Source organism: Somniosus microcephalus, chromosome 16, assembly GCF_052327205.1.
Source record: "Somniosus microcephalus isolate GS21.2 chromosome 16, FLI_Smic_1.0, whole genome shotgun sequence".
Taxonomy (NCBI): Eukaryota; Metazoa; Chordata; class Chondrichthyes; order Squaliformes; family Somniosidae; genus Somniosus; species Somniosus microcephalus.
This window is the reverse complement of record NC_141002.1, coordinates 102088510-102110840: the sequence shown is the minus strand read 5'-3', so window position 1 is coordinate 102110840 and position 22331 is coordinate 102088510. Positions and strand designations below refer to the sequence as shown.

At 46.8% G+C, this 22331-nt stretch overlaps 1 protein-coding gene across 1 annotated transcript in view; it reads left to right on the top strand.

The window, feature by feature from the left end:
• LOC147106437 (zinc finger CCCH-type antiviral protein 1-like) overlaps positions 1–22331 on the top strand; it is a 26752-nt gene extending 4421 nt beyond the window's left edge. Inside the window, exons 2-8 of the mRNA XM_086009597.1 lie at positions 1452–1599; positions 4076–4220; positions 6822–6942; positions 8928–9015; positions 10550–10652; positions 16728–16848; positions 20830–22331. Coding sequence (XP_085865723.1) covers positions 1452–1599; positions 4076–4220; positions 6822–6942; positions 8928–9015; positions 10550–10652; positions 16728–16848; positions 20830–20897 — 794 coding nt within the window. The 3' untranslated portion in view covers positions 20898–22331. The remainder of the gene's footprint in view (positions 1–1451; positions 1600–4075; positions 4221–6821; positions 6943–8927; positions 9016–10549; positions 10653–16727; positions 16849–20829) is intronic.

Genomic DNA, 22331 nt, shown 5'->3' with positions numbered 1-22331 from the left:
CAAGTCCCACTCCATGAGACTTGAGCACAAAACGTCTAGGGTAACGCTTCCAGTGTAGTTCTGAGGGAGTGCTGCACTGTCAGAGGTGCTGCCTTTTGGATAAGACACTAAACTGTCTTCCCTCTTAGGTGGATGTAAAAGATCGTATGGCAGTATTTTGAAGAAGAGCAGGGGAGTTCTCCCCAGTGTCCTGGCCAATATTTATCCCTCAATCAACATTACTAAAACAGATGATCTGGTCATTATCTGATCACTCTCCACTTGCCTGGGTGAGTGCAGCTCCAACAACACTCAAGAAGCTCGACACCATCCAGGACAAAGCAGCCTGCTTGATTGGCACCCCATCCACCACCTTAAACACTCACTCCCTCCACCACCAGCGTACCGTGGCTGCAGTGTGTACCATCTACAAGATGCACTGCAGCAACTCGCCAAGGCTTCTTCGGCAGCACCTCCCAAACCCGCGACCTCTTCCACCTAGAACGACAATGGCAGCAGGCACATGGGAATACCATCACCTCCAAGTTCCCCTCCAAGCCACACACCATCCTGACTTGGAAGTATATCGGCCGCTCCTTTATCGTCGCTGGGTCAAAATCCTGGAACTCCCTCCCTAACAGCACTGTGGGAGCACCTTCACCACACGGACTGCAGCGGTTCTTGCCATGGAGGGAGTGCAGCGAAGATTCACCAGACTGATACCTGGGATGGCAGGAATGACATATGAGGAGAGATTGAGTCGATTGGGCTTGTACTCGCTGGAGTTTAGAAGAATGAGAGGGGATCTCACTGAAACTTATAAAATTCTAACAGGACTAGACAGACTAGATGCAGGAAGGATGTTCCCGATGGTGGGGGAGTCCAGAACCAGGGGTCACAGTCTAAGGATAAGGGGTAAGTCATTTAGGACAGAGATGAGGAGGAATTACTTCACCCAGAGAATGGTGAACCTGTGAATTCTCTACCACAGAAGGCAGTGGAGGCCAATTCATTAAATATATTCAAGAAGGAGTTAGATATATTTCTTAAGGCTAAAGGGATCAAGGGATATGGGAAGAAGGCCGGGACAGGGTACTGAATTTACATGATCAGCCATGATCTCATTGAATGGCGGAGCAGGCTCAAGGGGCTGAATGGCCTACTCCTGCTCCTATCTTCGATGTTTCTATGTTCAAGAAGACGGCTCACCACCACCTTCTCAAGGGCAACTAGGGATGGGCAATAATTGCCGGCCTTGTCAGCGACGCCCACATCCCATAAATAAAACAAAATGATCACGTTGCTGTTTGTGGGAGCTTGCTGTGCGCAAATAGTCTGCCGCGTTTCCAGCATTACAACACTTTCAAAGGACTTCATTGGCTGTAAATTGCTTTGGGTTGTCCCGAGGTTATGAAAGGTGTTGTATAAATGTAAGTAAGTCTTTTTTTTCTTTACTCTTTTATCTTTGGCAGCACTGGGGAGCCAGCCGAATGGGAAACTATACCAGTGGCAGGTTCACGATGGGAGGAGATGGTTGGATGTTGCCCATGATGACATAATAGAAGCCCAGTACACACTCCCAGCAGCTGAAGGAATTCATCTCCACACGGCTGAACACGGGTGAGTGCAACCCAGCTACATCTCAGTAGCACCTTCTAAAGAAAACCTAACCTTTGAGGTGTTTGAAATGATCAGGGGTTTTGATAGAGTCAATGGGGAGAAACTGTTTCCAGTGGCAGGAGGGTCGGTAACCAGAGGACACAGATTGAAGATAATGGGCAAAAGAGCCGGGGGGAGGTGTAGAGAATTTGTTATTAAGCAGCGAGTTGTTGTGACCTGGAATGTGCTGCCTGAAAGGAAGCAGATTCAATAGTAACTTTCTAAAGGGAATTGGATAAATACTTGAAAAATGGGAACATTTGCAGGGCTCTGGGGAAAGGAGGAGACATTAAGACAGGTGCTCGGTCAACGAAGTTAGTTTCAAGGAGTGTCTCAAAGGAGGAGAGAGAGGCGGAGAGGTTTAGGGACGGAATTCCAGAGCTCAGGGCCCAGGCAGCTGAAGGCACGGCCACCAACGGTGGAGCGATTAAAATCGGAGATGTGCAAGTGGCCAGAATTGGAAGAGCGCAGAGATCTCGGTGGGGATGGTGGTAGGGCTGGAGGAGGTTACAGAGATACAGAGGTGAGGCCATGGAAGGATTTGAAAACCAGGAGGGGAATTTTTAAATCGAGGTGCTGCTTAACCGGGATCCAATGTAGGTCAGCGAGCACAGGGGGTGATGGTTATGCTGATGGGGTTAGATGAAGAAGAGCGGGAGGAGGTTCATGTGGAGAATAAACACCGGCATGGACCAGTTGGGCTGTAAATACTATGTAATTCTATGTATGGATGACTCAGTGAGGATCAGGAGCTGAAGACCCACCCAGATTTTACTCTCTGTATCCCAGGGATAGCGAGATCAATAACACCATCCCACTAACAGCTAAGTTACCACAGCACAGACCAGAGATGGGAACAGGGGAACTCCTGCTCTGTAATTGTCGTTCTTTTGGCAAAAGAACCAGAGGCGAGATGAAGATTAGTATTTTTTAACGCAGCGAGTTGTTGTGATCGGGAATGCGCTGCCTGAAAGGGCGGTGGAAGCAGATTCAATAGTAACTTTCAAAAGGGAATTGGATAAATACTTGAAAAGGAAAAATTTGCAGGGCTCTGGGGAAAGAGCAGGGGGGGAGTGGGACTAATTGGAGAGCTCTTTCAAAGAGCCGGCACAGGCACGATGGGCCGAATGGCCTCCTGTGCTGTATCATTCAATGATTCTATATCTTAGTGCTAAAGGCAATAGCCACTTTGACCCACAGCAATGTCTTTCTCCTTTGTCCTTCCCCCCACCTCCCCCATCGATGAATTTTATTTTCTCCTTTTCTTGTACACGTATACTGCTCCCTGCAGTGAGAGGCTGATGAAGCGACAGCTGCCAGTGTTCTCCCAGTGCCGTTCCCGAGAGTTATTACGATGATGTTGGCGATGGAAACTAAACCGGCTAAACTTAAGACAAAAGCAAAATACTGCGGATGCTGGAAATCAGGAATAGTTAACAGAAAATGCTGGAAACACTCAGCGGGTCAGGCAGCATCTGTGGAGACAGAAACAGAGTTAACGTCTCGGGTAGATGACCCTTCGTCAGAACTGTGAGGAGAGGTTGGAAAAGTTAGGACTGCTCAGTGTGTCAGCCGTGGCTCAGTGGATAGCACCCTCGTCTCAGAGTCAGAAGGTTGTGGGTTCAAGGCCCACTCCAGAGACTTGAGCACAAAAATCTAGGCTGACACTCCAGTGCAGTACTGAGAGAGTGCTGCACTGTCGGAGGTACCGTCTTTCAGAAGAGATGTTAAACCGAGTTCTCGTCTGCTCTCTCAGGTGAATGTAAAAGATCCCATGGCACTATTTCGAAGAAGAGCAGGGGAGTTCTCCCCTGGGGCCAATATTTATCCCTCAATCAACATCACTGAAACAGATTAGCTGGTCATTATCACATTGCTGTTTCTGGGAGCTTGCTGTGTCCAAATTCATTGCTGTGTTTCCTACATTGCAACAGTGACTACACTTCAAAAAGTACTTCATTGGCTGTAAAGTGCTTTGGGACGTCCTGAGGTCATGAAAGGCGCTGTAGAAATGCAAGTCTTTCTTTTCATGATGAGGGGTTTTGATAGAGTCGATAGAGAAAGGCTGTTCCCTCTGGCAAGTGGGTCAATGACCATTGGGCAGAGATTTAAAATCATTGGAAAAAGTTCTAGAGGGGCGATGAGGAGAATGTTTTCACTGAGTTGTCGGGATGTGGAACGCTCGACTTGAAAAGGTGGTGGAAGCTGATTCCTTCAATAATTTGAAAAGGGAGTTGGACGGTTCTGGAGGATGAGGAACTCACAGGGTTAGGGACAAAAAGCGGGGGGGGGTGGGACTGAGCACGATTGATCTTTCAAAGAGCCAGCACAGGCCCGACGGGCCGAATGGCCCCCTTCTGTGCTGCGAGATTCTATGAATCTAGGCTCTTCTAATCCCAGGCTTACTTGAGAGTTTCGCCTTGCTGTTCGGTTGTAGGACGATCTATCTGGACTTTGACAAGATGGCAATTGCTGGCAGCAGCTTCAAACTACAAAGGCTGACCTTTCCAGAGGCCCAGCAGATGGACGAATACAACTGGTATTTTCGGGATCATTGTTGCTGGAGGGAATATGGAGTTCAGGTAGGACTACAGAAGATTGGAACGGATCTAACTTTGGAGATTGGAGTGAATGCAATGTACATACCAGGTCACTGAACGCAATGTATATAATGTTGGGTTTAAATAGAATATTGTCATATATCCCTATTGCCCTTATATGGGAGTATTATGGGATATTGTCCCGTTCACCCATCACCCCTGTGCTCGCTGACCTACATTGGCTCCCGGTTAAGCAACGCCTTGGTTTAAAAATTCTAATTCTTGTTTTCAAATCCCTCAATGGCCACGCCCCTCCCTATCTCTGTAATCTCCTCCAGCCCCACAAACCCCCCCGAGATATCTGTGCTCCTCCAATTCTGGCCTCTTGAGCATCCCTGATCTTAATCGCTCCACCATTGGTGGCCGTGCCTTCAGCTGCCAAGGCCCTAAGCTCTGGAATTCCCTCCCTAAACCTCTCCGCCTCTCTAGCTCTCTCTCCTCCTTTAAGACGCTCCTTAAAACCTACCTCTTTGACCAAAAGTTTTGATCATCTGTCCAAATATCTCCTTTTGTGGCTCGGTGTCAAATTTTGTTTTATAACGCTCCTGTGAAGTGCTATGTTAAAGGTGCTATATAAATACAAGTTGCTGTTGCCCTTATGTGGAGGTATTGTGGGATATTGTCATGTATCCATTGGCTCTAATACAAGTTCAAGGACTAGGAAACACTGAAACGTCTGGTTAATACTCTTTATTCAATCAAGTCAATAAGATAATAAAACACAACCCTTTACATACAATGTGTTAAGTTTTGGGTTCTAATTAACTGATGAGACCTTATGGCAAATGAACTTCAATATAGATAAGTGTGAGGTGTTACATTTTGGTCTGAAAAATAAGGAGGCCACATACTGCTTGGAACATGTGTCTAAATGGGGTGGCGGAGCCGAGGGATCTGGGGGTACAGATGCACAAATCACTAAAAGTAGTGATGTAGGTTAATAAGGCCATAAAAAAGGCACACAAAGCATTTCTAGAAGGATAGAATTGAAAAGCAGATATGTTAATTTTTTATGGAACACGGGTTAGATCACACTTTGAGTACTGTGGACAGTTCTGGTCTCCATATTATAAAAGCAGAGGCACTGGGGAAGGTGCAAAGAAGATTTACTAGAATGATACCAGAACTGAGAGGTTATAACGATCAGGAAAGATTGAACAGGCTGGGGCTCTTTTCTCTAGAAAAGAGAAGGCCGAGGGGTGACCTGATCGAGGTCATTAAGATTATGAAAGGATTTGATCGGGTGGACGTAGAGAAGATGTTTCTATTTGTGGAGGAGACTAGAACTAGGGGCCATAAATATAAGATAGTCACTAATAAATCCAATCGAGAATTCAGGAGAAACTTCTTTACCCAGAGAGTGGTGAGAATGTGGAACTCGCTGCCACAGGGAGTGGTTGAGGTGACTAATTAGGACTGTTCACCTTGGAACAGAGACGGTTAAGAGGTGACCTCACAGAGGTTTTCAAGATGATGAGAGGTTTTGATCAAGTAGAGAGAGAAAAACTATTCCCTCTGGCGAGTGGGTCAAGAACCAGAGGTCATCGGTTCAACATCATTGGCAAAGGATCTAGAGGGGCGATGAAGAGAATTTTTTTCACTGAGACTTGTTGGGATCTGGAACGCTCGACCTGATAAAGTGGTGGAAGCTGATTCCATAAATAATTTAAAAAGGAGATGGACAGGTACTGGAGGATGAGGAACTCACAGGGTTAGGGACAAAAAGCGGGGGTGTGGGACTAATTGGAGAGCTCTTTCAAAGAGTCAGCACAGGCCCGATGGGTCGAATGGCCTCCTTCTGCACTGTAAGGTTCTATCACTAGCGTAGATGCATTAAAGGGGAGGCTAGATAAACACATGAGGGAGAAAGGAATAGAAGGATATGTAGATGGGGTGAGATGAAGAGGGGTGGGAGGAGGCTCGTGTGGAGCACGGACCAGTTGGGCTGAATGGCCTGTTTCTGTGCTGACCATTCTATGTAAGTGTATGTTATCTAACAGGACATATAGGAACAGGAGTAGACCAATTAGCCCTTCGAGCCTGTTCCGCCATTCAATGAGATCATGGCTGATCTGCGACCTAACTCTATATACCCGCCTTTGACCCATTTCCCTTAATACCTTTGATTAACAGAAATCTATCAATCTCAGATTTAAAATTAACAATTGATCTTGCATCAACTGCCATTTGCCTAATTTCCTAATTTCACTCCTGAAAGGTCTGGCTCTAATTTTTAGACTATGCCCCCTAGTCCTAGACTCCCCAACCAGCGGAAATAGTTTCTCTCTATCTACCCAATCTGTTCCCCTTAATATCATGAAAACTTTGATCAAATCACCATTTAACCTTCTAAATTCTGGGGAATACAACCTTAATTTGTGTAAAATCTCTCCTCGTAACTTAACCTTTGGATCATTCTGGTAAACCTGCGCTGCCCTCCCTCCAGGGCCAGTATATCCTTCCGAACATTCGTGCAGCATCTTCTAGTCATCCCTCACCCTCTGAGTGGACTTTCACCCTCTAATCGAACCCCCTCACTGGAATCCACTTCCCACTATTAAAACATCTGCTTCTTCTTTCAAGGGCACCGGCAGCAAAGCAGCATTGATTAAAAGTTCTGTCCTTGAATACCAGTTCCAGACGGCAGCTCGAGATACCTTTCAGTTTCAAGTTGGAAAGTCAAGTTACACCATTAACTTTCAAGGTATGGAGATGGTTCAGTATAATTAGTGTGCAATGGTGTGTGTGCAGTCATAGAAACATAGAAGATAGGAGCAGGAGTAGGCCATTCAGCCCCTCGAGCCTGCTCCGCCATTCAATGCGATCATGGCTGATCATCCAAATTCAGTACACTGTCCCTGCCTTCTCCCCATATCCCTTGATCCCTTTAGCCTTAAGAAATATATCTAACTCCTTCTTGAATATATTTAATGAATTGGCCTCAACTGCCTTTTGTGGTAGAGAATTTCACAGGTTCACCACTCTCTGGGTGAAGAAATTCCTCCTCATCTCTGTCCTAAATGGCTTACCCCTTATCTTTAGCCTGTGACCCCTGGTTCTGGACTCCCCCAACATCGGGAACATCCTTACATCCTTCCTGCATCTAGTTTGTCTAGTCCTGTTAGAATTTTATAAGTTTCGATGAGATCCCCCCTCATTCTTCTAAACTCCAGCGAGTATAAGCCCAATCGACCCAATCTCTCCTCATACGTCATTCCTGCCATCCCAGGTATCCGTCTGGTGAATCTTCGCTGCACTCCTTCCATGGCAAGAACATCCTTCCTCAGATAAGGCGACCAAAACTGCACACAATACTCAAGGTGTGGTCTCACCAAGGCCCTGTACAACTGCAGCAAGACATCCTTGCTCCTGTACTCGAATCCTCTCGCTATGAAGGCCAACATACCATTTGCCTTCTTAACGGCCTGCTGCACCTGCATGCTTACCTTCAGCGACTGGTGCACAAGGACACCCAGGTCTCGTTGCACTTCCCCTTCTCCTAATCAATTGCCGTTCAGATAATAATCTGCCTTCCTGTTTTTGCCACCAAAGTGGATAACCTCGCATTTATCCACATTATACTGCATCTGCCATGCATCTGCCCAGTTACCCAACCTGTCCAAATCATACTGGAGTTTCTCGGCATCCTCCTCACAGCACACACGCCCACCCACTTTGTGTCGTCTGCAAACTTGGAGATATTACATCTAGTTCCCTCGTCTAGATCATTAATATATATTGTGAATAGCTGGGATCCTAGCACTGATCCCTGTGGTACCCCACTAGTCACTGCCTGCCACTTGGAAAAAGACCCATTTATTCCAACTCTTTGCTTCCTGTCTGTCAACCAGTTCTCTATCCAAGTCAGTACCTTGCCCCAATCCCATGTGCTTTAACTTTGCACGCTATTCTCTTATGCGGAATCTTATCAAAAGCCTTCTGAAAGTCCAAATACACCACATCCATTGGTTCTCCCTTATCTATTCTACCAGTTACATCCTCAAAAAATTCCAGTAGATTAGTCAAGCATGATTTACCTTTTGTAAATCCATGTTGACTTTGTCCGATCCTGTCACTGTTTTCCAAGTGCTCTGCCATTACATCTTTTACAATGTACTCTAGCATTTTCCCCACTACCGATGTCAGGCATACCGGTCTATAATTCCCTGTTTTCTTTCTACCACCTTTTTTGAATAGTGGGGTTACATTAGCTACCCTCCAATCCATGGGAACTGTTCCAGGGTCTATCGAATTTTGGAAGATGACCAGCAATGCATCTACTATTTCTAGGGCCACTTAAGTACCCTAGGATGTAGATTATCGGGCCCTGGGGATTTATCGGCCTTCAATCCCGTCAATTTCCCTAACACCATTTCCCTACAAATACTGATTTCATTCAGTTCCTCTCATTAGACCCTATGTTCCCCGACATCTCTGGGAGGTTATTTGTGTCCTCCTTTGTATAGACAGAACCAAAGTATGTATTTAATTGGTCTGCCATTTCTTTGTTCCCCATTATAAATTCCCCTGATTCTGACTGCAAGGGACCTACGCTTGACATCACCAATCTTTTTCTCTTCACATATCTATAGAAGCTTTTACAGTCAGTTTTTATGTTTACACCAGTCTGGAGCCATTGTGCTGTGTTAACACGACAGGCATTTATTTTGTTTTTCTCCACCCTTTCAGCCATGATTCAGACTAATGTTCAAACGGGTCTGAAGAGAAAGGTCAGGAGGAGGTCACGGTTTAACTCAGCGAGTCAGAATGTAAACAGGTTAGTGCGGCGCCATTTCCCTCCAGCAGTAATAGAATGTTGAAACAAGGTATTCTACAACAACAACTTGTATTTATATAGTGCCTTTAATGTAGTAAAATCCTCCCAAGGTGCTTCACAGGAGCGATTATCAAACAAAATTTGACACCGAGCCACATAAGGAGATATTAGGACAGGTGACCAAAAGCTTGGTCAAAGAGGTAGGTTTTAAGTAAAGAAATGTTTCCTCATGTCGTCTCTGGTTCTTTTGCCAATTACCTTCAATCCGTCTCCTCTGGTTACCGACCCTCCTGCCACTGGAAACAGTTTCTCCTTATTTACTCTCTCAAAATCGTTCAAGATCTTGAACACCTCTATCAAACCTCCCCTGCTCTGAGCAAAAAAACTCCAGCTTCTCCAGTCTCTCCACATAACTTAAGTCTTTCATCCCTGGAACCATTCCAGTAAATCTCCTCTGCACATTCTCCAAGGCCTTGACATCCTTCCTAAAGTGCGGTGCCCAGAATTGAACACAATACTCCAGCTGGGGCCTAACCATTGTTTTATACAGGTTCAGCATAACGTCCTTGTTTTGGACTCTATGGGCTGGATTTTGCCAGCCCTGGGGAGGCGGGACTGCTGGGAAAATGGCAGAATTTGGGTTTGGGCAAACCTCGGCAAGGTTAGTGAGGTGGGCCGTCGGTCTGCAGGGGTCGGAGGGGCCGAGATGTCTGGTGTGTAGGTGAGTAATGGGTGCATGTGTGCAGAGGTAAGTGTGTGAGGTGTGTGTAAAGTGTTTTAATAAGTTTTACTTACCTTTACTTCTTCCTGCAGGCTTCCTCCCTTCAGGTCTCGGGAGTCCCTCAGCTCACCGGCACAGAAAGCAGAATGGCCGCTGAACTGTCAAAAGCTGCAGCCTTCTGCTTTCTGCTCGGGAAGGCTTTCTAATTGAGTCTTGAGTAAAGACACAACTTAGAAGACAGATTTTCAGTGTTTCACAGCTGCACAGAGCCGTCAAACGATGACATTTCATCTGTCAAAAGCTCTTGACAGATTAAACGTCACTCGCTGACGTCACCTGTAACCGGCTTTCCCTTAATTGGCCTGCTGAGCCCGCTGGGCGGGCTTAACAAGGGCAATCAAGGAAAAATAGCGTGGGTTGGCCACAAGTCGATGGAGGCGGGACTAAAACCCGACAAGTGGGAGTCCCGCCTCCAAAAGCTCCCCATTGAATAATTCCAGCCCTATGATTCTTCTATTTATAAACCCAAGGATCCCATCTGCCATTTTAACAGCCTTCTCGACTTGTGGTCATTGAGCTCCATTGGCTCCCCTCCCCCCAATGTGCTGAATTAAAAATCTTCCATCTTCATTTATCAATTCCCTCCAGGACATCACCGCTCCCGACCTTTGCTGTCTTCTTCAGGCCTATGTGCCAATGTTGGGTCCTTCTTGGTTAGTTTAAGGTGTGTTTTTTTTTTTAAGTGTTAAAAGACCCTTTGGTTTATCCCAGGCAGTGATTATAAAATCTGTATTTTTTTTGCGCAATATTTAGTGTTTCAGAATCGATGGGCCACCTGAACCTCTCTGGGCAGGGTCACCGGTACATATGGCAGTTCGCAGGAAGACGTGGAAAATGGTACGAATTCAAAACACGGGTAAGGAACCGTTTCATAGACTCATTGAACAGTACAGCACAGGAGGAGGCCATTCAGCCCATCGAGTCTGCGCCGGCTCTTTCGAAGAGCAATCTAGTCCCACTCCTCCCGCTCTTTCCCCATATCCCTGCAATTTTTTTCTCCTTCAAGTATTTATCCAATTCCCTTTTGAAGGCTACTATTGAGTCTGTTTCCACCGCCCTATCAGGCAGTGAATTCCAAATCCTAACCACTCGTTGCTTAAAAAAGCTTTTCCTCACCTCGCCTCTGGTTCTTTTGCCAATCACCTTAAATCTGTGCCCTCTGGTTATCGCCCTTCAGCCATTGGAAACAGTTTCTCTTTATTTACTCTATCTCAACCCTTCAGGGTTTTGAACACCTCAATCAAATCTCCTCTTAGCCTTCTCTGCTCCAAGGACAACAACCCCAGTTTCTCCTGTCTATCCATGTAACTGTAATCCCTCATCCCTGGAACCATTCTAGTAAATCTCTTACATAAGAACATAAGATGTAGGAGCAGGAGTAGATCATTCGGCCCCTCGAGCCTGCTCCGCCATTCAATAAGATCATGGCTGATCTGATCTTGGCTTCAACTCCACTTCTCTGCCCGTTCCCCATAACCCTCGACTCCCTTATCATTCAAAAATCAGTCTATCTCCACCTTAAATATATTCAATGACCCAGCCTCCACAGCTCTCTGGGGAAGAGAACTCCAAAGATTCACGACCCTCTGAGAGAAGAAATTCCTCCTCATTTCCGATTTAAAATGTGCTCCCTTATTCTGAAATGATGCCCCCTGGTTCTAGATTCCCCCACAAGGGGGAACATCATCTCTGCATTTACCCTGTCAATCCCCTTCAGAATCTTATATGTTTCAATAAGATCACCTCACATTCTTCTAAATTCCAATGAGTATAGGCCCAACCTGCTGAACCTTTCTTCATAAGACAACCCCTTCATCTCAGGAATCAACCTCGTGAACCTTCTCTGAACTGCCTCCAATTCAAGTATATCCTTCCTTAAATAAGGAGACCAAAACTGTACGCAGTACTCCAGGTGTGGTCTCACCAACGCCCTGTACAGTTGTAACAGGACTTCCCTACTTTTATACTCCATTCCCTTTGCAATAAAGGCCAACATTCCATTTGCCTTCCTAATTATTTGCTGTACCTGCAGGCTAACTTTTTGTGATTCATGTACAGGGACCCCCAGATCCCTCTGTACTGCAGCATTTTGTAATCTTTCCCCATTTAAATAACAATTTGCTTTTTTATTTTGCCTACCAAAGTGGATAACCTCGCATTTTCCCACATTAAACTCCATCTGCCAGGTTTTTGCCCACTCACTTAGCCTATCTATATCCCTTTGGAGATTCTTTGCGTCCTCCACACAATTTGCTTTCCCACCTATCTTTGTATCATCAGCAAATTTGGCTACGTTACACTCAGTCCCTTCATCCAAGTCATTAATGTAGATTGTAAATAGTTGAGGCCCCAGCACTGATCCCTGCGGCACCCCACTAGTTACAGTTTGCATACCTGAAAATTACCCATTTATCCCGACTCTGTTTTCTGTTAGTTAGCCAATCCTCTATCCATGCTAATATATTACCCCCAACCCCATGAGCTCTTATCTTGTGTAGTAACCTTTTATGTGGCACCTTATCGAATGCCTTCTGGAAATCCAAATACACGACATCTACTGGGTTCCCCTTTATCCACCCTGCTCGTTACATCCTCAAAGAGCTCCAGCAAAGTTGTCAAACATGATTTCCCTTTCATAAAACCATGCTGACTCTGCTTGACTATATTATGATTTTCTAAATGTCCTGCTACTGCTTCCTTAATGATGGACTCCAGCATTTTCCCAATGACAGATGTTACCCTCTCCAAAGCCTTCACGCCCTTCCTAAAGTGCGGTGCCCAGAATTGGACACAATACTCCAGCTGGGGCCGAACTAGTGTTTATAAAGGTTTAGGATAACTTCCTGGCTTTTGTACTCTATGGGCTAGATTTTCATTGAGGAGTCGGGTAAGAGGCGGGACTACAACTTTTGGGGTCGTAGTCCCACCTCCATTGAGTTCTAGCCAACCCACGCAATTTAGACTTGATTGACCTTGTTGAGCCTGCCCAGCGGGCTCAGCAGGCCAATTAAGGGCCACCCGGCAACAGGTGAAATATCAGCATTTGACAGCTGTTTGAAGCTGTCAAACACTGACAATCTGTATTCCAGGTTAATCCCTTCCTCTCAGGATGATTTAGAGATCTCCCCGGAACAGAAAGCAGAGGCTGCAGATTTTGACAGCTGGCGGCCATTCTGCTTTCTGTGCCGGTGAGATGAGGGACTCCCGAGACCTGAAGGAAGGAAGGCTGTAAAGGTAAGTAAAGGTAAGCCAAATCTAGTGGGAGGATAGAGGATTAGGAAAACTTTAAAAGACAGCAAAAAATAACAAAAAGATTGATTAAGAAAGGGAAGATAGATTATGAAAGTAAATTAGCAAAAAATATAAAAACAGATAGTAAGAGTTTTTATAGTTATATAAAAAGAAAAAGGGTGGCTAAAGTAAATGTTGGTCCCTTAGAGGATGAGACCGGGAAATTAATGGTGGGAAATATGGAGATGGCAAAAACACTGAATGAATATTTTGTATCAGTCTTTACAGTAGAGGACACTAAGAATATCCCAACACTGGACAAACAGGGGGCTAAAGGGGGGGAGGAGCTAAACACGATCAAAATCACTAAGGAAGTGGTACTCGGTAAAATAATGGGACTCAAGGCGGATAAATCACCTGGACTTGATGGCTTACATCCTAGGGTCTTGAGGGAAGTGGCGGTAGGGATTGTGTAATAATTTTCCAAAACTCCCTGGACTCAGCAAAGGTCCCGGCAGACTGGAAAACTGCTAATGTAACACCCTTATTTAAAAAGGGCAGTAGACAGAAGGCTGGAAACTATAGACCGGTTAGCCTAACATCTGTGGTAGGTAAAATTTTGGAGTCCATTATTAAGGAGACAGTAACAGGACATTTGGATAATCATAATTTAATAGGACAAAGTCAGCATGGTTTTATGAAGGGGAAGTCATGTTTGACAAATTTGCTGGAGTTCTTTGAGGAAGTAACATATAGGGTGGATAAAGGGGAACCAGTGGACGTAGTGCATTTAGACTTCCAAAAGGCATTTGACAAGGTGCCACACAAAAGATTATTGCTTAAGATAAAAAATCACGGGATTGGGGGTAATATTCTGGCATGGATAGAGGATTGGCTATCTAACAGAAGGCAGAGAGTTGGGATAAATGGTTCATTCTCAGACTGGCAATCAGTAACTAGTGGTGTTCCGCAGGGGTCAGTGCTGGGTCCCCAACTCTTTACAATCTATATTAACGATTTGGAGGAGGGGACCGAGTGTAACATATCAAAGTTTACAGATGATACTAAGATGGGAGGAAAAGTAGTGAGTGAGGAGGACATAAAAAACCTGCAAGGGGACATAGACAGGCTAAGTAAGTGGGCAGAGATTTGGCAGATGGAATACAATACTGGAAAGTGTGAGGTTATGCACTTTGGCAGGAAAAATCGTAGAGCAAGTTATTATCTTAATGGCAAGAAACTGGAAAGTACTGAAGTACAAAGGGATCTGGGGGTCCTGGTGCACAAAACTCAAAAGGTTAGTATGCAGGTGCAGCAAGTGATTAAGAAGGCCAATGGAATGTTGGCTTTCATTGCTAGGGGGATAGAATATAAAAATAGGGAGGTATTGCTTCAGTTGTACAAGGTATTGGTGAGACCGCACCTGGAATACTGCGTACAGTTTTGGTGTCCATACTTAAGAAAGGACATACTTGCTCTCGAGTCAGTACAAAGAAGGTTCACTCGGTTAATCCCGGGGATGAGGGGATGGACATATGAGGAGAGGTTGAGTAGATTGGGACTCTACTCATTGGCGTTCAGAAGAATGAGAGGCGATCTTATTGAAACATATAAGATTGTGAAGGGGTTGGATCGGGTGGATGCGGGGAGGATGTTCCCGATGATGGGTGAAACTAGAACTAGGGGGCATAGTCTTAGAATAAGGGGCTGCTCTTTCAAAACTGAGATGAGGAGGAACTACTTCACTCAGAGGGTGGTAGGTCCATGGAATATGCTGCCCCAAAAAGCTGTAGAAGCTACATCATTACATAAATTTAAAACAGAAATAGACAGTTTCCTAGAAGTAAAGGGAATTAAGGGTTACGGGGAGTGGGCAGGAATTTGGACATGAGTCTAGGTTCGGATCGTTCATGGCCCTGTGGGTAGCGGAGCGGGCCCAGGGGCCGTGTAGCCTGATCCTGCTCCTATTTCGTGTGTCTAATTCTGTTAGATTCAGGAGATGGTTCTGTGATAGTAGATTGGCGATTAGGATCAGATCAGCCATGATCTTATTGAATGGCGGAGCAGGCTCGAGGGGCCGATTGGCCTACTCCTGCTCCTATTTCTTATGTTCTTATGTAAAGGTTAGTAGAACTTCTTTAAACACTTTACACAGACCAAACACACTCACCTCTGCACTCATGCACCCATCACTCACCTGAACACCGGACATCTTGACCCCTCCAAGCCCTTCATCCCGAAGGCCCGCCTCGCTAACTTGGCGTGGTTTGGAGCCGTCGGGAATCCCACATTTCAACAATGAAAATAGGGATTAGGCTAAAAACTGCCTGTTAACTACCTGTTAACAGGCAGTTAATTGGCACTAATCCCCTTCCCGCCTCGGGGAGGCGGTGCCCAGCACAGGTCGGGTACCCGCCTCCTTTGAAACTGGCATGGAGGCAGGTTGGGGGCGGGATGGGGTCGGGACCCCCGATTTTGGGATTTTAAACCCCCGCACGCCTCCAACCCCGACTCCACAGCCCAATGAAAATCGAGCCCTATATCTCTATTGATAAAGCCCAGGATCCCATGTGCTTTATTAACCTTCACAAACACACCAAGGTCTCTCTGTTCTTGCACTACCTTTAAAATTGTACCATTTAGTTTTGTTTCGTGAACAAAGATCGTGTTTTATGAAAATTGTGATCAATAAGAACTGAAACACCATCTGCCAGCGCACAGACTCCATCCTCGCGGCAAGAAGGTGCAAAGGCCTCACCCTGGTGAACCCCTACTGCCTGTGTAGACCAGGCACCGGTGGGACATGATCTGCCAGTCAGAGCTTGTGACGCGCAGGCTCGGCCTCGAACTGGGAAAATATCAGGCAGTCTGCACCCCCTCGCTGGAGCTCAGTCCCACCCCTCCCCTCCCCCAGCCCCCGCCACACCTCGAGAACATTGAACTGAAAATCGACACAACACGCCCGGATTTTCCCGGTGCACGGGACTGGCGGTCAGGCTTCCCGCATTCGGAGAATTAGTCTTCGGGAGTTCAAGTCTACTCCGCTTGGTGGCTGACCACAGGCAGCTGTCGCTCAAAACTGTCAGAGCCTCCCCGAGAGGCAAGTAAATCCACCAATCATGTGGGAGCTAGCCGGTATGGCAGCTTAATCCACCAATCATAGGGGAGGTAGCCGGTATGGCAGCTAAATCCACCAATCAAATGGGAGGTAGCTGGTATGGCAGTTAAATCCACCAATCAAATGGGAGGTAGCTGGTATGGCAGCTAAATCCACCAATCAAATGGGAGGTAGCTGGTATGGCAGTTAAATCCACCAATCAAATGGGAGGTAGCTGGTATGGCAGCTAAATCCACCAATCAAATGGGAGGTAGCTGGTATGGTAGCTAAATTCACCAATCATATGGGAGGTAGCCGGTATGGCAACTAAATCCACCAATCATATGGGAGGTAGTCGGCACCATCACCAAACATACACATGACCTTCTGACCAGACTCGGGTGGATAGCTTGAGACTTCCCAGCACTGGGACGAACTGATTGAGCAGCCAACCAGTCCGAAGCAGACAAGGTTAAGTGAGGCGGGGAGATCTTACGGCACACGGACTGTTGGAAGCAGCGAGACTGTTGGAAGCAGCGAGACCGCTGGATCCAGCGGCCTTTTGGCATTCCAGGTTTTCTGACTTTCTTCTGTATCTCACAGAGCGGAACGGACACTGAATGCTCGGTGACCAGTAGGGAGATCGAGTCTGAATACAGGCGGAACCAACATGGGTGCATGACCTTTTTTGTTAATAACAGCAAGTTCCAGCTGGACTTCTCAGGTAAGTGATACTCTTGGCTGGACCAAATGCTGCTACTAAAGGATGTTTCCGTGTTGCAACTTCCATGTATTGCTATGTTTGCCCATTACCCAACTAGGCTTACCAGAGAGCTAAGCTGCAGGTTGGCAGAGCCAAGTCTTGGGGAACTCACAAGTGAGTGTAACCAACTACAACCATGCAAACTCCCCGCTGCTTGTCCAGCCGGGACCAGCCTGCCCATTAAACATTGGCTTGCAGGGTCATCTGGAACCTGGTGGGAAAAATCCCAGTCCCATGAGTTCAGAGACTCTTAAAGATGGGAGTGCATCTCTGAGGGTGGCTTTACACTGAGACTGTTACAGGTTATGTCTGTCCAGTTTCCTGATGGTTTCCAGGCTAGTTGGTCAATCATTGACAATGCCTTGGAATGCTGCAAGACCAAGGGGGAAAAATTCGGTTGCTTTGCGCCTCCCGTTAGCAGCCTAAGAGGGCGCTAATGGGACGCAAAGCAACTAGCGCCCGGGCGCGGCAATGTTTGCGCCGCTCGCGAAATTGACCAGCCATTTTGCGGCGGCGCTAAACCCTACCACCACAATCTCCTGAGCCCGCAGATCGTGATGTCAGTCAAACGTGCAATGCTCCCGGTAGTGCCCCGGATCGGATGTTGAGTGGCGTCCTCTGTCTTACCGCCTGCTGCTAGCAACGACAGGTTGAGAGGAACGTTTTGCAGTCGGGATGGGGCTGGGGGAGTGTTATTTAAAGACGACCGCTTCCTGCCTTTTGTTGTCGGCAATATTTTGGCACCACGCATTCAGAGAGAGAGAGAGACTTCTGGAGAGATTCAACGCTGTGTGAAGGAGTTTTGGGTACTGAGCAGCACTTTGCAGGTTCATTTTGATTTGACCTTCCCTGCATCGATTTAGAAGAGACTGTGGGGGCTGCACTCTGAGCTCTTTCCCTGGACCTCTCCATTGTTCTTTCCAGCAGATTTGATGTACAGGTCTCTCCGGGCCGAGATTCAAGGCTGCAATGAGCAGGGTGTGGCTGGAGAGCAAGATCGACCCTCCCCTTTAAGAACTGTCCGGCGCCAGTGTGTGTGTTCCATTGCTGACTGACATCACATGAGCTTCGCCAGCGCTCTGAGGTAGCGCCTCGCTCCTCGGCGTTAGCGCCTTAAGAGAGGTGTGTAGCACCTGATTTAGCGCTCCAATCACCTCCAGGGGCGATAGAAGCCAAGTTTGCAGTCGGAGGCGATAATTAGCGCCAGGCGCTAAACTTTGCGCTCGGCCGATAATTGCGCCCAAAACGGGGCTCTACCAATTTTCTCCCCCCTAGAATCTTACAGCACAGAAGGAGGCCATTCAGCCCATTGTGCCTGTGCCGGCTCTTTGAAACAGCTGTCCAATTAGTCCCACACCCTCATTTTCTCCCCATAGCCCTGCAAATTAGTCCTCTTCCAATATATGTCCAATGTAGTACAATGTACAAGGCCTAATTGGCACCCGATTCCCATTCCCTCAGAGGGTTGACATTGTGCCAAACGTCCTTTGCCAACGCATTTCTTTGGAGCTACCTCGACTCCAGAGACCCTGCCTACCTTCCCAACCGCACCCCGCCTCCCCCAGGAGGAGAGAGAGGTAAAAGGACGTTGATCTCATAACTACACCATTCCGCCATCTTGCGTGAATTCCTTTCACTCCTCTGATTAGATCAAAAATCCTTCTCGTCATTTCAAAAGCGGAAGAATTGTATCCCTATAATTGTAGTGTCTCATTTGAGTTATTTCTTTTGTCAGTTTCAAAAACTTAAAACTCGAAGAGGGCTAGATCTTGACTTTGTGCGATTGTGTAAAACGGGTGATAGCAAATCAACAACCCGTTTTACATCTCTCCCCGATTTTATTTTTCCGTTGAAGTCAACGGATATAAAACCTGAGAGAAATGGGAGGGGCTGTCTAAGGAGCCTTGACGAGTTGCTGCAGTGCATCCTGCAGATGAGTACACACTGCAGCCGGTGGTGGAGGGAGTGAATGTTTAAGCTGGTGGATGGGCTGCCGATCAACTGGACTGGATGGTGTCGAGCTTCTTGAGTGTTGTGGGAAGCTGCAGCCATCCAGGCAAGTGGAGAGTATTCCATCACACTCCTGACTTGTGTCTTGTAGGTGGTGGAGAAGCTTTGTGGAGTCAGGAGTTGAGACACTCGCTGCAGAATACCCAGCCTCTGACCCGCTCTAGTAGCCACAGCATTTATGTGGCTGGTCCAGTGGAGTTTCTGGTCAATGGCGACCCCCAGGATGTTGATGTTGGGGGGATTCGGTGATGGTAATGCCATTGATTGTCAAGGGGAGGCGGTTAGACTCTCCCTGGTTGGAGATAGTCATTGCCTGGCACTTATTTGCAAGACATTAACCATCCATGTTTGAATCCCTCCAATCAGGTATCCACCCCTGTCACAGTACCGAAACGGCTCTTAGCAAAGTCGCAAATACATCCTATGTGACTGTGAGAAAGGTAAACTATCCCTCCTTGCCCTTTTCGACCTGTCTGTAGTCTTTGACACGGTTGTCAACTCCATCCTCCTCCAACATCTCTCCACCGTCGTCCAGCTGAGTGGGACAACACATCATTGGTTCCATTCTTATCTATCTAATCGTAGCCAGAGAATCACCTGCAATGGCTTCTCTTCCTGCTCTTGCACTGTTACCTCTGGTGCCCCCAAGGATCTATCCTTGGCCCCTCCTATTTTCATCTACATGCTGCCCTTCGGCGACATCATCCAAAAACACAGCGTCAGTTTCCACATGTACGCTGACAACCAGGACCTCAAACCCAGCACCAAGCTCATGGTCTACAGAGCAGCAGTGATACCTGCACTGCTGTATGCCTCAGAGACATGGACCATGTACAGCAGGCACCTCAAAGCACTGGAGAGGTACCACCAACGCTGCCTCCGCAAGATCCTGCAAATCCATTGGCAGGATAGGCGCACCAACGTCAGTGTTCTCGCTCAGGCCAACATCCCCAGCATCGAAGCTTTGACCATGCTCGATCAGCTCCGATGGACGGGTCACATCGTCCGTATGCCCGATATGAGACTCCCAAAACAAGCGCTCTACTCGGAGCTCCGGCACAGCAAGAGAGCCCCAGGTGGGCAGAGGAAATGCTTCAAGGACACCCTCAAAGCCTCCTTGAAAAAGTGCAACATCCCCATCGACACCTGGGAATCCCTGGCCCAGGACCGTACAAAGTGGAGGAGAAGCATCCGGGAAGGCACCGAACACCTCGAGTCTCTCCGTCGGGAGCAAGCGGAAGCCCAGCGCAAACAGCGGGGGGAGTGCACGTCAACCCAAGCACCCCACCCACCCGCCCCTTCAACCACCATCTGCCCCACCTGTGACAGAAACTGTAGGTCCCGCATTGGACTCATCAGTCACCTGAGAACTCATTTTTAATGTGGAAGCAAGTCATCCTCGGTTCCGAGGGACTGCTCGCTGACCTACATTGGCTCCCGGTTAAGCAACGCCTCAATTTTAAAATTCCCATCCTTGTTTTCTAGTCCCTCCCTGGCCTTGCCCCTCCCTATCTCTGTAATCTCCAGCCCCACAACCCTCTGAGATATCTGCACTCCTCTTGAGCATCCCTGATTATAATCGCTCCACCATTGGCGGCCGTGCCTTCAGCTGGCTGGGCTCTAAGCTCTGGAATTCCCTCCCTAAACCTCTCCGCCTCTCTATCTCTCTTTGCTCCTGTAAGACGCTCCTTAAAACCGACCTCTTTGACCAAGCTTTTGGTCACCTGCCCTAATATCTCCTTATGTGGCTCGGTGTCAAATTCTGTTTGATAATCGCTCCTGTGAAGCACCTTGGGAGGTTTTACTATGTTAAGGGCGCTATACAAATGCAAGTTGTTGTTGTGTGGTGTGAATGTTAGCGCCATTTCAAATTTTAAGTTTAAGTTTATATCCCCGTTTTAACGACTTCACGTTTTTATTTTAATTTCTCAGCCATGGCACAGACTAACCTGACTACCGGTGCAACGCGCAATGTCCGATGGGTTCCCCTCTCACCGTAAGGAGCCACATAACTGGAGGAACTGCCTCTGTCTGATGATCCTGGGCTTTGCTATTCCATCTGCGGAGAAACAGACGGAAACTGGTTTATGGCGATAATGGAAAAGGTTCTGGCTCATCCGCTGATTCCCGTAGCATCGACGCTGCAATCTGACTAACCGCCACTAGCCATGTATTTGATTAATCTGCCGATTGTTTTTCAAATCTTTAAACTGCCAAAATTACACCACTGCTTTCCTTGAACTGCGCAATAAGCAACCTTTTAAAAAGAAACTGGAAAAATCTAGCTAAAGATTTTAGGAATGAGACGTTAAACCGAGACCCCCGTCTGCCTCTTGGGTGGATGTAAAAGATCCCACAGCTCTATATTGAAGAAGAGCAGGGGAGTTCTCCCCGGTGTCCTGGCCAATCCCTCAACCAACATCAATTAAAAAAATATAGATTATCACCACGTTTCCTACATTGCAACAGTAAGTACACTTCAAAGAAGTACTTCATTGGCTGTGAGACACTTTGCAATGTCCTGAGGTCATGATAGGCGATATATAAATGCAAGGCCTTTTTTTCCCTTTTAAGAGCCTCCTTAAAACCCACCCCTTTGACCAAGCTTTTGGTCACTTGTCCTAATATCTCCTCCTTTGGCCAGTTTCTGTCTGATTCCGCCTCTGTGAAGCGTCTTGGGATGTTTTACTACGTTAAAGGAACTATATAAATGCAAGTTGTTGTTGTTGTTTCTGATGTTTACGCCAGACTCTTATAATGAAAAGGAGAGTCGCTCGCTCACACGGTCGGCACACATTAACTTTTATCGACGGGCAAGAAACGGGTGATAGTAATTCAGCTGCCCGTTGTATAGGCTGCCGTCTCGTGCGGTGATAGCGCTGACAACCCTCTAGGATGGTCCTGGAGTCTCCGTGAGTTAAATACAGGCCAGGACGGCAGGTTTCCTTCCCTAAAGGACATTAGTGAACCGGTTGCGACAATCCGACAGCTTCATGGTCACTTTTACAGATGCCCGTTCATCCATTACCAGATGTTTTAAACTAAATACAATTTCTCAAACTGCCATGGGGGGAGGTTGGAACGGGGTTATTAGCCCAGGCCTCTGGGATACTAGTCCAGTAACATAACCACGACACTATTGTACTCCTACGATATTACCCCACGAGGGCGCTGGAGTAAATGCTGAGATGGTCTATAGTTCATCGAAAGCATAAATATTCATTAGCATCAAGGGCTCAGTGATGGGCGACAGTGTCGGTGATGTAATCTCTGGGTTTCATATTAACATTAGTACTCGCCTTTTTATTACCTCAGCCAATCGGCTATATCTGAAACTGTCAACAATGCAAATCATTAATCTTTTGCTTGAATTAACTTCATTTATGGGTGTTTTGTATCTGTGAATAAACCTGAAATAAAGTTTTGTGGTGCTG